The sequence below is a fragment of the Ctenopharyngodon idella genome, chromosome 19, assembly GCF_019924925.1.
Source record: "Ctenopharyngodon idella isolate HZGC_01 chromosome 19, HZGC01, whole genome shotgun sequence".
Taxonomy (NCBI): Eukaryota; Metazoa; Chordata; class Actinopteri; order Cypriniformes; family Xenocyprididae; genus Ctenopharyngodon; species Ctenopharyngodon idella.
The window spans coordinates 31,485,555-31,500,833 of NC_067238.1; the positions used below are offsets into that span (position 1 = coordinate 31,485,555).

At 33.8% G+C, this 15,279-nt stretch overlaps 1 protein-coding gene across 2 annotated transcripts; it reads right to left on the reverse strand.

Annotated features, from left to right (window-relative positions):
* Nucleotides 1-470: 470 nt before the first annotated feature.
* ptdss1b (phosphatidylserine synthase 1b) lies at nt 471-14,652 on the reverse strand. 2 transcript variants are annotated; one of them, XM_051873387.1, is made up of 13 exons: nt 14,298-14,652; nt 12,664-12,755; nt 12,342-12,386; nt 12,130-12,254; nt 10,078-10,236; nt 9,196-9,347; nt 7,270-7,411; nt 6,183-6,295; nt 5,630-5,695; nt 4,599-4,698; nt 3,282-3,350; nt 2,971-3,037; nt 471-1,899 (listed from the first exon to the last, which is right to left on the reverse strand). In XM_051873387.1, exons 1-13 carry the CDS (start codon nt 14,486-14,488, stop codon nt 1,805-1,807), a joined length of 1,416 nt encoding a protein of 471 aa, XP_051729347.1. In that variant the 5' UTR covers nt 14,489-14,652; the 3' UTR covers nt 471-1,804. The 2 variants fall into 2 exon arrangements, with proteins under 2 accessions (XP_051729347.1, XP_051729346.1); XM_051873386.1 differs by having other exon boundaries at nt 471-1,902; nt 14,298-14,642.
* Nucleotides 14,653-15,279: the final 627 nt, after the last annotated feature.

The following is a 15,279-nucleotide window of genomic DNA, read 5'->3' on the forward strand; positions in this document are numbered from 1 at the left end:
TTTCAAATAAGTAGCGCACGTTACTTTCTCACATTTATTGACTGACATTGTAGTTCTAGACTAAATGTGAACAAGCATTTACTCATCTGACTTGCACGAAAACATTCAGTATTCCTCAAAATGAATAAAAACAGTGAAATGCAATCTCAAACCTGTACTAATTAACCATTTTAAATTACACAAATATACGTTATGTATTTAATCTCACTTTATTAACCAATGTCTTTGCTGCTGACCTTCAATGATCTAATTCAACCCTACTAATAAGCAAAAATTACTTTAGATTTAGAAATCTTCCTTCTGTATCCTGTTCTTCTTTAATCCAGAATGGCAGCACAGCTGAAATGTTTGTTTGAACTGCGCCCTCTAGTGTACAGGCGTAAATATGCATTTCCTTCAGCCTGAGGCTTACTTATTTCACTTTTGGTGAAAAAAAAAAAAATTATACAATTACTAAGAAGCAAAGAGACTTCAATTCAGCATTTTATTTGAAAATTTTACTCAACGATACAGTATAAATGTATTAAGACAGTGAAAATAACATTTCTTACAGTCTAATCATTCATATACACTGCTAAAAACTCATACACAATCACACCTCATTGCTCCATATGATCACATTAAAGGTTTGAAATAATCAGATATGAGAATACTGAGTTTCAAGTTTGACGTCACATGACACGCGGTCTCTTTGGTCACCTTCAGAACTGCTGATTCATGACTAGAAAGGTTTGCTGATTTTTCAGGTAAATTATTGTATTCTGCATAAGTTTGGGTATTGCTCAACAATTTGGTCCTTGAAAAATTGAATATAAAATAAGGCAAAAAACACATGTGATAGTACCTTAATATAAGCATACGTTACCATTAAGTATAAGTAACATGAAAAAAAAAAAGTCACTCGTGACTAGGAAGAGCACAAAATCCCTGCAAAGTATTTTAGACACGTTTCATTAAATGTGGGTTTTACAAACAATGCATAGTCATTTAAAGGCCTCACAGTGAACACATTATGGGTCTAAAATCATTTATGCATATGCATACTCACATAGGAATGATGAGGATTAATCTTACCACAAAAGTTAACATACAAAGAAAACTATAAATGCATAGAAAATGGTCATCATTTCAAAACCAAAAAAGCTGAATCATATTACATTTAAGTAAATCAACAGCTCTTTATGCAAATGCCTCTCCTTCAACCACTCTACACAGTTTTAATTTAAAAGAGCAAATACAGGAAGACTGAAAAAGCTGAAACATCTGTGCCAAAATTAAAACAAGTGCTTAAATTCAAAAGTAGAGCTTGTGTTTTTATGCTCACGATGAAATGTTGCATAAAACTTCTTACCCTGGTCAATGCATAGGTATGTGTGTGTCAAAAGATATTCACTGATTACAGGGCAAGTGGAGAAAATGTGCAAAATGTAAGACAGGGCTTGTTCTGCACGAACAATATTGGTGATAAGAACAGAAGTTATATAATGTTTCACAGAAAGCCTGGCAGCTTTGAGCTCATTTCATTAGGAGGGGCATTACACACATTCACTGGCTCACACATCAGTGGCATCTGAAAGTGTGCGCCGTGTCATTTACCATAAACCTGGCGAACCGCAAATCTTTTCCTTCCAAGTGCTATGAAAATAAAAACTAGTGTAAAGACAGAGGTTTGTCCTCTGTTCATCTGTCTGGACACCATCACCCAGCGACCCGCTTTATCGCTCTTCAACCGTTTATGGCAGATTCGTTCCTTCACCTCTTGTGCGTTCAGGTCCATTGAGAGATCGTCGGTCTCTAGCTGTGGTCACTTCTTGCTGCTTGTTCCATTGATTGATTTGTGTTTTCCAGAACCTCCTTTTCTTCTCCGCGATGAACTGGAATTTCTACTGGAGTTCCTCTCTGCTAATGATAGTAATAAATGTACATTAAAAAAAATTAAATACATAAAAAAAATTAAAAATTAGTAAATACATTAAATAAATAAATAGATAAATAATAATAAATTAAATACATAAAAATAAAATAAATAAATGATAAACAGATACACAAAATACATTAAAATTAAATAAAAAAAATATTAAAATAAAATTTACATTATATATATATATATATATATATATATATATATATATATATATATATATATATATATCACACACACACACACACACACACACACTGGAGTTTCTCTCTGCTAGTGATAGTAATAAACGTAAATACAAAAATTAAATAGATATAATAAAATAAATATTAAATACATAAAAATGAATTAAAAATAAATAAATACATAAAAAATAAATAAATAGATAAATAATAATAAATTAAATAACATTTAATAATAATAAATTAATACATAAAACAAATAAATACATAAAAATGAATAAATAATATAAATTAATTAATTTAAAAAAATAAAAATTAAATAAAAATAAATATTAGATAAATAAAATAAATAAATAAATGGTAAATAGATACATAAATAAAAATACATTAAATTAAATAAATAAAAATGACTAAAAAGATAAAAATTAAAAAAAAAAAAAAAATTAAAATTATATCTCAAAAGTTCATTAAATGTTCCTCATATCATACATTTTTATAATTAACAAGTGTTTTGATGCATTTTTCATATCAAATGCTGGATTACTTCTTCCAGATTGCATAAATGCAGGTGATGTCTCAAAACAAGCTGTTTTTATTTTAATAAACTTTTTAATTGAACATTGGGGAAGAACTTTTGACTGTTGTTTTCATAGTACAAACATATTTAATCTCAAAGGATCAATGCAAATTTGATATGAGGAATATTCAAAAGAAACTTCTTCATCTGAAAGGGTAGAAAAAGCTAATAATGAAAGGAAATTCCATGTCATCAATCTGAGCTTCTAAACGAATATGTGAAAAACCACAATCCACTGAGGTATTTAATGTCGTTTGAGAAACCCTCTAAAACAAATCAGATTGTGTTACCTTTGGCAGTTTCAGGAATGTGGTCATACGGGTCACTGTAGGTGCTGTCGTCACAATCTGTAATATTCTGTGAAGATTAAGAGATTTATCAGTTTATCAACATTTGATATGCACGTACACACCACAAACCAGCACTAAAACCCTGAGAAAATTATCATTAATGCATCATTTTTTCTAATTTTTTCTTTCTAATGCAAATGTTGTAAAATTGTGAATGACCAGTTGACAGCACAGTATTACATTCTTGTTGAAGAATCCGTTATTTAAATGAGGATTTGAGGATCTCTCAGCATGTTATGGTAAATATTTACCTTTAGTCTCTTCCCATAATTCTGCTCGTACCAAACCATCCCGTACAGACAGAGAAAAGTAATGAAAGCCTGGAAGGAGGCAAGAGAAAGTGTGTATGAGAGAAAGAACGACACCAAATCATAGAAATTATAACAACACAAATGATATATTATCTGCAAAATAATTCAAGCAAAAAGCCGAAGTGAAAAATGAATATGAATTTTCAAAACGTCTTAGTATTTGGTTTGTCCTACTTGCACATGATCAAATAATTTTTTTTATTTCATTAGTGTAGAATTTTAAATGTCACACAAAAATTCTGTAAATTTAGAAAATTCTAAAACAGGGGTTTTCAAACTGTGGTCCCTTATCATTAATTATTATAGCTCAAAATCCCCCACAGATCATTTATAACCATAAATAAATAACAAATATATAAATAATGATAAATTAAATTAATAAAAATAAATACATAAAAATAAACAAATAACAAATAGATAAATAATAAAATTAAATAAAAACAAATAAAAATTAATTTAAAAAAAATAAATAAAAATAAATACATAAATAAAAATGAATAAAAATAAATTAAATGAATAGATAAAAATAAAGAAATAAATTTAAAAAAATTAATTTACAAAATATTAAAATTTAATTTAATAATAAGTATACATTTCTTACTTGAATGCTGCTGTTAAATGCTCTGGCTATGAGATAAACATGGCGGACTGTGTACAGCTCACTGAGGGGAGGAGCTAAGCTAATAGGGCAGATTCCATCATCAGCAGTCGTGGGCGGGGCTTGTGCAATGTGACATCACATTGGAGGCACATTCATGAACGGCTCATTTTGAGACGCTGTTTCAGATTTATGGGGAAAATAACAAACGAAATGGATGTATTTTTACCACAGTAGGGTGGTAAAACATAATTATGTTCAAAAACAATATAAAAGTGAATTTTGCATAATAGGTCCCCTTTAAACATATTTAATGGTCCGTGGCATCAAAAAGTTTGAAAACCCCTGTTCTTAAATGATTTAATCCCAGATTTTCAACGTGGTCTCAGACTTTTGGACCTCACTGTATATACTTTACAGAAACACACAAAATCCAATCTGTAAACATTCGGTGTGTAATGTATAAACGGACAGAATAAACATATAACACAGTCACAGTATGAGAACGTAGCTAATATCTGTTAAGGAACGCACATCTAATACAAAAGTGCATAATAATAAAAGATAATAATATAAAAATATACATAATACATATAATAATCAATATATGTGTATATATAAATATATAATAATATTTTAATACAATAAAAAACACTCACCAAACACACAAGCCAAAGGACAACATAAAGAACCTGTGTTTTTGAGAACAAGTCTTGTCCAAATTTGACACAAGCCAGGGCCTCCAGGAAAGCAATGGCCCTATAAGGAAGAACAGAATCACAGACTCGTAAACGCAAATAGATTTAAAGCACTAATACAGTGACCTGAAAAGTATTAGGACACTTAAACCACACTTAACAATGTTAAGTTAAGTCTCTGACAACATTTCAAACTAAGTGACATTTATTTGTTTAAATAAATAAGCAAACAGACTTTCATCTATCCCTGTCTATCAAAAGTGTCCAAATGCTTTTAGTGGCACTGTATATCTTACTACATACACAAAACCTTCAATAAAAAAAAAAAAATAAAAAAAAATACTGGCAAACCTCTAGAAGCATTTTAGACTTGTTGGATTTACAAAGACAAAAGTGAGGTTTGTTAACTCTAGTCACCAGACTACGTAGGAATAATCTGGCAGACCTGGAGAAAATGCCTCCATTGTTTAGAATCGAATGGAAAAAGTGAGATTGTCTGGTAAACAGGACACAAATCAGCTGATTCTGACAAAACAAGCTGTGGTGAGAGTAAGTCAATAGTTTATCAAACCTAAACCTGTGTCTCTGATACCAACGTATATCAAAAATCAGTTCCCAGTTAAACACACAGAATAATTATTTGACACAGACTTTATCTGTTTCACCCAAAAATGAAAACTCTGTCACGTCAATCCAAACCTGTATGACTTACGATATAGCGGTTTTGTCCATTCAATGAAAGTCAATGGGGTCCAAATCAACACTGGTCTCCAATGACTTTCATTCTCAATGTAAAACATATATATTTTATTCTATATTCCACAGATATGGTTTGAAACAAAATGATGACAGAATTTTCCTCTGTTGCTGATTGTAAGAGCTAAAACATCCAAACTGGAAAAACTACTGCCTATACTATAAATAATAAAAATTCTTTGTTTCGACAGGTATTACATAGAACTTTTGCATTAGATAAATAAACATGCACTTACCCAAACACCCAACACTGTGTTCCAACTCTTTTGCACTGGGTGTCTGTTAGATACGCGTAGTATTGCCTAAATCCAAACGATAAGTCATATGAGTCATTTGACACCTCTGACAATAAACAGTACAATGGCTGTATGTATAAACACCTGCTAAACATCATTATCCAAACGAGTTGTATTTATTTAGAATGATTATACGGCTGAAAGAATGGAAAATCATCATCAGATCACATTAATTGTGTTTTTCGTGCTCTACTAGAACAGGTTTTCCTGCTTGAATGTTGATTATTTTCCTCATATTCTCCATTGTTGCAGCTCCTCTCTTCCCAGTCTGTCAGTAACGCTCTGTTTAGTTCCTGTCTCTATGAAGCCCCGCCTTTTGAAAAGCACAGTGTGCTCTGATTGGTCGGCTGGAGCCAGTTTCAACACACTACTAACTAACTCAACCAGGCCCCGCCCCTTTATTTTGCATATGCATAATAGGACCCCTTTAAAATTGTTTGGTGGAGTGAGAAGGGATTATGCTGGAGCACAGATGAAGGTAATTGAACATTACCGCACTGTGGGGGCCGTGATGATCCCAATGAAGAGGATCCGGCACCAGCTGAGAGGATGAGAGGCCTGGAACACGAAGATGTGCTTCAGGAAAAACGTGTTCAACTCTGTGAGCTGTTGGAGGGCAAAGAAAGAAGATAATAGTGAGCAAAACCTAAAGATGCATATGTGTTGATTATGTGATCTTCGACCGGTACTGTTTGTTTACATCCATCTGGATGTATTGGGCAATTTCATATTTCCTGACAAACAGAAGAAACCTTTTCATAGATTATACAACAATATAAAGGGCAAAGGCTGAATTATATCAGGTCCTAACCAGACATAACGTGATGCGGCGGCATGCGATAAAAAGCATCTTTTTTTTACCTAACCAGCTGTTACCGCGATATAAAACAATTCTATTTTAGAAATGGTTTCTATTTCTTTGATTGATTTGGTTGTGAGTGCAGTGCGCTTGCAGAGAGACTCCGCCCACATGCTCTTCTGATTAGCTGTGATTTTGGATGAATTTGGTTGCGAGTGCAGTGCGCTTGCAGAGAGACTCCGCCCACACGCTCTTCTGATTGGCTGTGATTTTGGATGAATTTGGTTGCGAGTGCAGTGCGCTTGCAGAGAGACTCCGCCCACACGCTCCTCTGATTGGCTGTGATTTTTGATTGATTTGGTTGCGAGTGCAGTGTGCTTATAGAGAGACTCCGCCCACACTTTCTTCTGATTGGCTGTGATTTTTGATTGATTTGGTTGCGAGTGCATTGCGCTTGCAGAAAGACTCCGCCCACACTTTCTTCTGATTGCCTGTGATTTTAAAATGATTTGATTGCGAGAGCAGTGCGTTTGCAGAGAGACTCCGCCCACACGCTCTTCTGATTGGCTGTGATTTTGAAATGATTTGGTTGCGAGCGCAGTGTGCTTGCGGAGAGACTCCGCCCACACACTCTTCTGATTGGCTGTGGCATTTGATTGATTTTGTCGCGTCTCGTACTGAATCTTCCTGAACCCAAACTTTTGAACAGTAGCATAAGTACTCGCTTTTTATGTTTTAGATCATCATCAGAAAATAGGTGTATTGCTGAAGCATCACACACCTGCCATACTATCATGAAGAGGTAGATTCCAGCCACCCTCTGAAATGAGGATTTGGGGTCAAACCAGCGCACATACGTCCAGCTGGCAGGAGTGAACTGCATAACGGCCCGCTTCAGCTTGCCTGAGGTGGTGTGGATATCCCTGAACACATACAAAACACACAAACCACTGCTTTAGAATAATCCTAGACACATGAACATTTTCTGTCGGCAACACTCTATTTAGTTCCTGTCTCTATGAAGCCCCTCCTTCCGAAAAGCACAGTGTGCTCTGATTGGTCGGCTGGAGCAGTGTGTTGTGATTAGTGTTTAGGGAAATGTCCCGCCCCTTACCATAACTACCAGTTTCAACACACTACTAACTAACTCAACCAGGCCCCGCCCCTTTATTCTGCATATTAATTATTTAAATGAGGAATATTGTGACGTGTTTGTTCCCGGAAGAAAACTCAAGACTACTATGTGCATGATCACATTGACCTGCAAACCCTGGATCGGCTGATACAACAAGAATGTAGGGCAAAACAGGTTAGTAGTTAACACAGAGAGCTAATCTCTATATCTGAACACAGTGCATGGAGAGTTTGAATGTGGGTGTGTGTAACTACTGCTACTGTAATAAAGTTATCAATTATTCTCACACACTTTCGTTTTAGTTCACTTCAGAATTAACATTTCCTGATAATTTCCTCACCCCATGTCATCCAAGATGTTTCTGTCTTTCTTTCTTCAGTCGAAAAGAAATGAAGGTTTTTGAGGAAAATATTCCAGGATTTTTCTCCATATAGTGGACTTCACTGGGGTTCAACGGGTTGAAGGTCCAAATGTCAGTTTCAGTGCAGCTTCAAAGAGCTCTACATGATCCCAGACGAGGAATAAGAGTCTTATCTAGAGAAACCATCGGCCATTTTCTAAAAAAATAAATTATATACTTTTTAACCACAAATGCTCGTCTTGCACAGCTCTGCGATGCGCCACGCATTACATAATCATGTTGGAAAGGTCACGCGTGACGTAGGCGGAAGTACCACTCCAGTGTCTACAAAGCGAACGTACAAAGACTAAGTCAAACGGCCTTTACAAAAAAAAGGTAAAACAGCAATGTCGGATGATTTTGAAGTTGAAGGAGAAAATGAGATGGAGTTTTTCGCCCTACCGCGGTACTTCCACCTACGTCACGCGTGACCTTTCCAACATGATTACGTAATGCGTGGCACATCACAGAGCAGTGCAAGACGAGCATTTGTGGTTAAAAAGTATATAATTTTTATTTTTTTTAGAAAATGGCTGATGTTTTCTCTAGATAAGACTCTTATTCCTCATCTGGGATCGTGTAGAGCTCTTTGAAGCTGCACTGAAACTGACATTTGGACCTTCAACCCGTTTAAAACCCACTTTATGGAGAAAAATCCTGGAATGTTTTCCTCAAAAACCTTAATTTCTTTTCGACTGAAGAAAGAAAGACATAAACATCTCGGATGACATGGGGGTGAGTAAATTATCAGGAGATTTTAATTCTGAAGTGAACTAATCCTTTAACGATTAAGTGAGTGTGTCATTTCTGCAACACTAGTGGCAGCAAACGGAACTGCATAAACAACGACTGTCCATATACTGCTCTGTTTAGTTCCTGTCTCTCTGAAGCCCTAAATAATATAGCCCGCTATATAAATAAAGGTGACTTTACTTGACTTGACTCTGATTGGTCGGCTGGAGCAGTGTGTTGTGATTGGTGTTTGGGAAATGTCCCGCCCCTTACCATAACCGCCAGTTTCAACACACTACTAACTAACTCAACCAGGCCCCGCCCATTTATTCTGTGTATGAATTATTTAAATAAGGAATATTGTGAATATTGTGCCGTTCAGCATAAAGCCTATTACAAGTGTTGGTCTCAGACACAGATTAATCGTAAAAAGATCTCACTTGATACTGGCCCAGTGGTAGGTGCGCATCTCTAAAAAGCGACACACAGTCATGCCAAGCCAGATGCCGCCTCCGTTGCACAACAGGATGTCAAGGATGACTTGATCCCACCAGCACTCTGCAAAGTTTGGCAGGAGGTGCATGAAGAACAACTGAATGAGGAAGAAAGATAGAGAAGAGAGACAGATAAAGCAACAATTTGTCTTTTGCCCTCTGTAACAATTCATGCGGTTTTCACTGCTCAACTCTTGTTCATTAGTGATAATGTGGTCTGTAAATATGGTTTCAACTTGTATCTTTGTCATATTTCCTTTACAATAATTTTTTCCAGATTACTAAGTATGGAGTTATGAGGAAGTTGCATAATCAGTACTATTGCATCAGCAGCTACTTTCAAAGGTATTCGACTGGGAAAGAAACCCACTCACTTATGGTGTCAAATCAAAAATCATATCCAAAGAGCATTTACAGATTAAATATTCCACTTTTATTCAGCAAGGATGCATTAAATTAATCAAAAGTGACAGTAAAGACGTTTATATTGTAAAAAAAAGAATGCTGTTCTTTTGAACTTTTTATGCACTTAAAGAATTCTGAAAAAAAAATGTATCATAGTTTTAACTGTTTTCAACATTGATAATAATCATAAATGTTTCTTGAGCATCAAATCAACATATTAGAATGATTTCTGAAGGATCATGTGACACTGAAGACTGGAGTAATGATGCTGAAAATCACAGGAATAACTTACATTTTACAATATATTCACATTGAAAACAGTCATTTTAATTTGTAATAATATTTCACAATTTACTGGGGTTTTTTTGACCAAATAAATGCAGACAGCATCTTTCAAAAACATTATAACGATGGTATATTTACCTCCGTGAGCTCCCATGTGATGCTGATGGTCCAGCAGAGGCCGTAGCTGCGGATGAGCAGAGCTTTCATTGCCCATCCCCAGAAATGACCAAAGGCAAAGATGTCAAAGTGACTCAGGATGCGCTCCCATGTGATAACGTGACAGTTTACTGCATACTCCTGTAAAACATGGGATTAAAATAAATAAATAAGTCAATGGCGTGTACAATAAGCACCAAGCTGTTCTTCCCCTTATTAAAGCTTTTTTGAAAACTGAAAACTGACAAAAATTAGGGCACAGAGCAAATCAGAGACAGTGAGCAGTGAGTGACCGTTTGCTTTCAGGGAAGGACATGGAGCCTGATGTCAATGGACAGAGATTCAAGTAATCCTATTGGCTGAACGTCCGCAGACAAGCCGTGGAAACCTCTTACAGAAAGCTGGCATTATCTCCTTACAGTAATTAATCATAATTCACTGGATTAGAAACACACACACTTAATAAGGGAGGGTTTTAGTCTAACTACACAGCTCAGACATTAATCTAAGTATGCCGTGACCACGATCGGCTATAAAAATTAATACGATTGTCATGGAGCCATAGACAAAGATGACATTATGCAGGAAATCACAGATTATGAGACACTGAACCAGAGTTATTTTTGTTAAATAAAACTAAAACTATTAAAAATATTTATGTTAAATTGAAATAAATATATATTAACATAATATACATTATATATTATATATATATATATATATATATATAATTAAATATTTAATATATAAATATTAGTTAAAAAACTAAAACTAAAATATACACTGAAATAAGTTGAAGTACTAAAATTATTAACTGGAAATAAATAAAAAACTAAAACTGAAATAAAAATAAATTGAACATAAATTGCAATATTAAAAAAAAAAAAAAAAAAAAAAAATCCCCAAAACTAATAAATTGACAGAACATAACGAAATGACTAAAAGTTAAACTAAAATTAACATGAAAACTAAAACTATAAAAATAATAGCTAATAACAAAACTGTAATGAAACTAAAATAAAAACTAAAATAACACACTAATTTATTTATTTAATTTATTTAAATAAATTAAATAAATTTATTTAGAGCACAACAGTCGGGTTCCGGAAGTAAAAAAAAAATTATACATAGGGGAAATTGATTTTAAACTGTAACTTATAAACCTTTAAAAACAGACCCACTGTGAGATACAAGGTTGTTAATCGATGGTATTTGCTTCTGTTGAAACCATCAGCCAGCATTATTTCAACTTATTTTTGTTTAACAGCAGAATTCGGAATGAAAAACTACAGTACCCATGATGCTGTACAGAAAATTCCACCAATCAGAGAGTTTAGACAAGCAAAACTCGCCAAAAACTCCGCCCACTACCATGAACGACTGCGAATGACGTAATCGAGTCAATCTCTCTACACTCTCAAAATACTTAAATATTTGTATATATACATGCATATTTTGCAATAAACTTAAAACATACTGATCATATATATTAAACATTTTTAAATGAGTAGTTTTAGATTTCTCCATTGTTTTTAATTCGATTATGCTGATCGCAATGCTTCATGGGATTGTAGTTCTTTCTCTCTCTAAAGCCGCCTTTGTATTTTTGTCTGATTTTCAAACACTTTTTTGCTTCTAATCATAGCTTGTAATTCTCCTCATAGCTGGATAGTTTGGTTCATGATTTATAACGCTTTAAAGAAGACTTTTTAAAATCTCTATGGGAGAAATGAATGGAAAAAATATTTCCGGAACCAACGGCGCTGAAAAAGTGGACAGGCGCTGTTGCGATCTATTTGACTTCCCTAAGCTAAATCTTCTATAATTATGAATAACTGCAAGAGTCTCTGTTTATATTGTTATGTAAATGGAGTTATTAAAAAATTAGGAGAATCTAATAAAGGATCCATGGTGGAAAATAATACCTGGACTACCATATCTTAATATAGTACTTAGAAGTGAGAGAGTTTTGTGATTGTTTATATATAAAAACATTATGATGAAATATTTGTCCTGGGATATCATATAGCTCACCATGACATCTGCTTCTCGTGTGGCGTAACGTAGATTGGGGTCCAGCCAATACAACAGCGTCTTCACCTGATCCAAGTTCAGGAAGATGAGGAACACCAGGAAGAGGAAGTAAAGGACGCTGAGACCTGAAAAGTGCCAATAAATCAAGACACTGAAGGTTGAGTCAACAGAGCTGCTGATAAGTAAACACAAAAGAAAAGACTGTTACTCACCAAAAACCATGCGCCACATTGCAGGATGAGGTCTTGTGAAAGGACCTAAATAAATTGGGAAAAAGTAGAGCCATTAAACATGTTAAAGAGATCATGTCAGTCCTATCTGTATGATTTACTTGCCTGAGCTTTCATTGTATGGAAAAGAGAAGCTTAAATATTCTGCTATAAATATTTGCGTTTGTGTTCCAGGGAAGAGAGAAAGTCACATGGGTTTTGAAAGACATGAGAGTGAGTAAATAAAGAAAGAATTTCCCTTTAATGAAAGCACTCAAAGTTAGAGACAATCTTATTTGTTAAAGCAAATGAAGAATGACTGTACCGTTGGGGAAGGCAAGAATACTGATAATAAGAAAGAAAGAGACGACCAGCAGGAGACCCACGCGCAGATTATTATCAGTATCACCATCATCCCTGCCGTAATAAAAACATGAGGCACAGATAACATATCAGAGCCGTGATGATATCATTAAACCGTCACCTTTTACAATGTCACCAGACTTACTGGCGTGGCAAATGAATGGAGAATAACATAGACCAGTGTTGTTTTAGTACAAGTTAAAGTAAATGAAAATCATTTGCCTTGGCAACACTGTTACTCAAGTCACATAAATAAACTCATTTAAATGGTCATTTTAAGTATTTAAAATCATTTTTAAAAATATCCCTAAGTTTTATGTCAACACTGTTAGTCAAGTCACATAAATAAACTCATTTAAGTTGTAAATTTTAAGCATTTAAAATAATTTAAAAAATACCCTTAGGTTTTGTATCAACACTGTTACTCAAGTGGCATAAATTAACTCATTTGTGTCAACACTGTTACTCAAGTGGAATAAATAAACTAATTTAAATTGTAATTTTTAAGCATTTAAAATAATTTTAAAAATACCCTTAGATTTTGGTGTCAACACTGTTACTCAAGTGACATAAATTAACTCGTGTCAACACGGTTACTCAAGTGGCATAAATAAACTAATTTAAATTGTAATTTTTAAGCATTTAAAATAATTTTAAAAATACCCTTAGATTTTGGTGTCAACACTGTTACTCAAGTGGCAAATAAACTCATTTGAATTGTAATTTTTAAGTATTTTAAATCATTTTTAAAATACCCTTAGGTTTTTTGTCAACACTGTTACTCAAGTGGCATAAATTAACTCATTTGTGTCAACACTGTTACTAAAGTGGCATAAATAAACTAATTTAAATTGTAATTTTTAAGCATTTAAAATAATTTTAAAAATATCCTTAGATTTTGGTGTCAACACTGTTACTCAAGTGGCATAAATAAACTAATTTGAATTGTAATTTTTAAGCATTTAAAATAATTTTTAAAAATACCCTTAAGTTTTTTGTCAACACTGTTACTCAAGTGGCATAAATAAACTCATTTAAATTGTAATTTTTACGTATTTAAAATCATTTTAAAAATACCTTTAGGTTGTGTCAACACTGTTACTCAAGTGACATAAATAAACTCATTTAAATTGTAATTCTTAAGTATTTAAAATAATTTTTAAAAATACCTTTAGGTTTTTTGTCAACACTGTTACTCAAGTGGCATAAATTAACTCATTTGTGTCAACACTGTTACTCAAGTGACATAAATAAACTCATTTAAATTGTAATTTTTACGTATTTAAAATAATTTTAAAAATACCTTTAGGTTGTGTCAACACTGTTACTCAAGTGACATAAATAAACTCATTTAAATTGTAATTCTTAAGTATTTAAAATAATTTTAAAAAATACCCTTAGGTTTTGTGTCAACACTGTTACTCAAGTGGCATACATAAACATTTAAATTGTAATTTTTAAGTATTTCAAATAGTTTTACGTCCAAAAGCAGTTGTTACAAACATTTAAACCTTTTGAGCTGAAATGACGGCACTCCTAAGATGCTGTCAGTCACGTGCTGACTGACAGATGTGTAACTTCTGCCTGTTTACTCACCTCGTAAACGCAAAGTACATTATGCTGACGACGGTGAACGTTAGTAAAGTAATGGTGTGCGGTTTGTAGAAGAAATCCAGGGTGATATCCTCCACTTGCTGCTCGTTTATCATCCGAAAGTGAAGTTTATAATTCGCATCATCTTTACTAAGCATCCTAGACCCCTGACTGGGCGCCATGGTGAGTCTCATCCAAACTGACAACGGGTCCCGCAGAGAGACACTCCACTCCGTCAGCGCCTCAGAGTTTCTCTGATCCAACTTCACCGAAGTTGAGTGGGTCGAGTCGCCCTCACCGCCCTATTTCAGTCGACTTCATTGGTTGGGAAAAGGCAGGAGGCTATAAGAGCGTCTCTCATTTGCAGGGCTCTATTTCAGGCGGGGTCGTTCAGGGCTCGTGGGTGTTGACTGGAGAAAAGAGGAGCGACACTACCATCTTCTGGCCTGAATGCGCGCGCGCGCGAGAAGCGGATCTGCTCTGATGTGGGGAAGTTCAGAAGAAGTTCACGTTCTCTGTTGTTCTACATCTGATTGAATCCGATTTAAAATCAGTTTAGTCTAATCTGAATCTAAAACCAAATCTAATTAAATTTAATCAAATCATGCTGGTGGTTTTTTTTTCAACCCACGTTTGGGTCAAATATGGACAAACACAACCGTTGGGTTTTAAAAAAAATTTTTATTTTATTTTTATTATTAGTATTTTTCATTTTTAAAGTGAATTTAGTTTAGGACTCAAGAAGCCCTATTGGCACATTTATAAGTATTAGTAAATAAAAATGCATTTTATATTCATTTATATTTATTTATATATGTTATTGATTATTTTTTGCATTAAATTATATATTCAAATATTATATTTATTAAATATAATGTATTTATGTTTATATTAATAATTAATGTTATGTTAATAAATATATATAAATAATATAAATACACACATTTGTGTGTGTGTGTGTGACCCTGGACCACAAAACCAGTCA

What these genes read in the sequence shown, in the direction of transcription:
- ptdss1b (XM_051873386.1), bottom strand. Translation starts at nt 14,488, where the DNA reads ATGAGACTCACCATGGCGCCCAGTCAGGGGTCTAGGATGCTTAGTAAA. An exon ending in TCACATGGGAGCTCACGGAG is followed by an intron (nt 9,348 to 10,077) that starts GTAAATATACCA and finishes TTCCTCATTCAG; the next exon opens with TTGTTCTTCATGCACCTCCT. An exon ending in ACACAGTGTTGGGTGTTTGG is followed by an intron (nt 4,699 to 5,629) that starts GTAAGTGCATGT and finishes TCTTCCTTATAG; the next exon opens with GGCCATTGCTTTCCTGGAGG.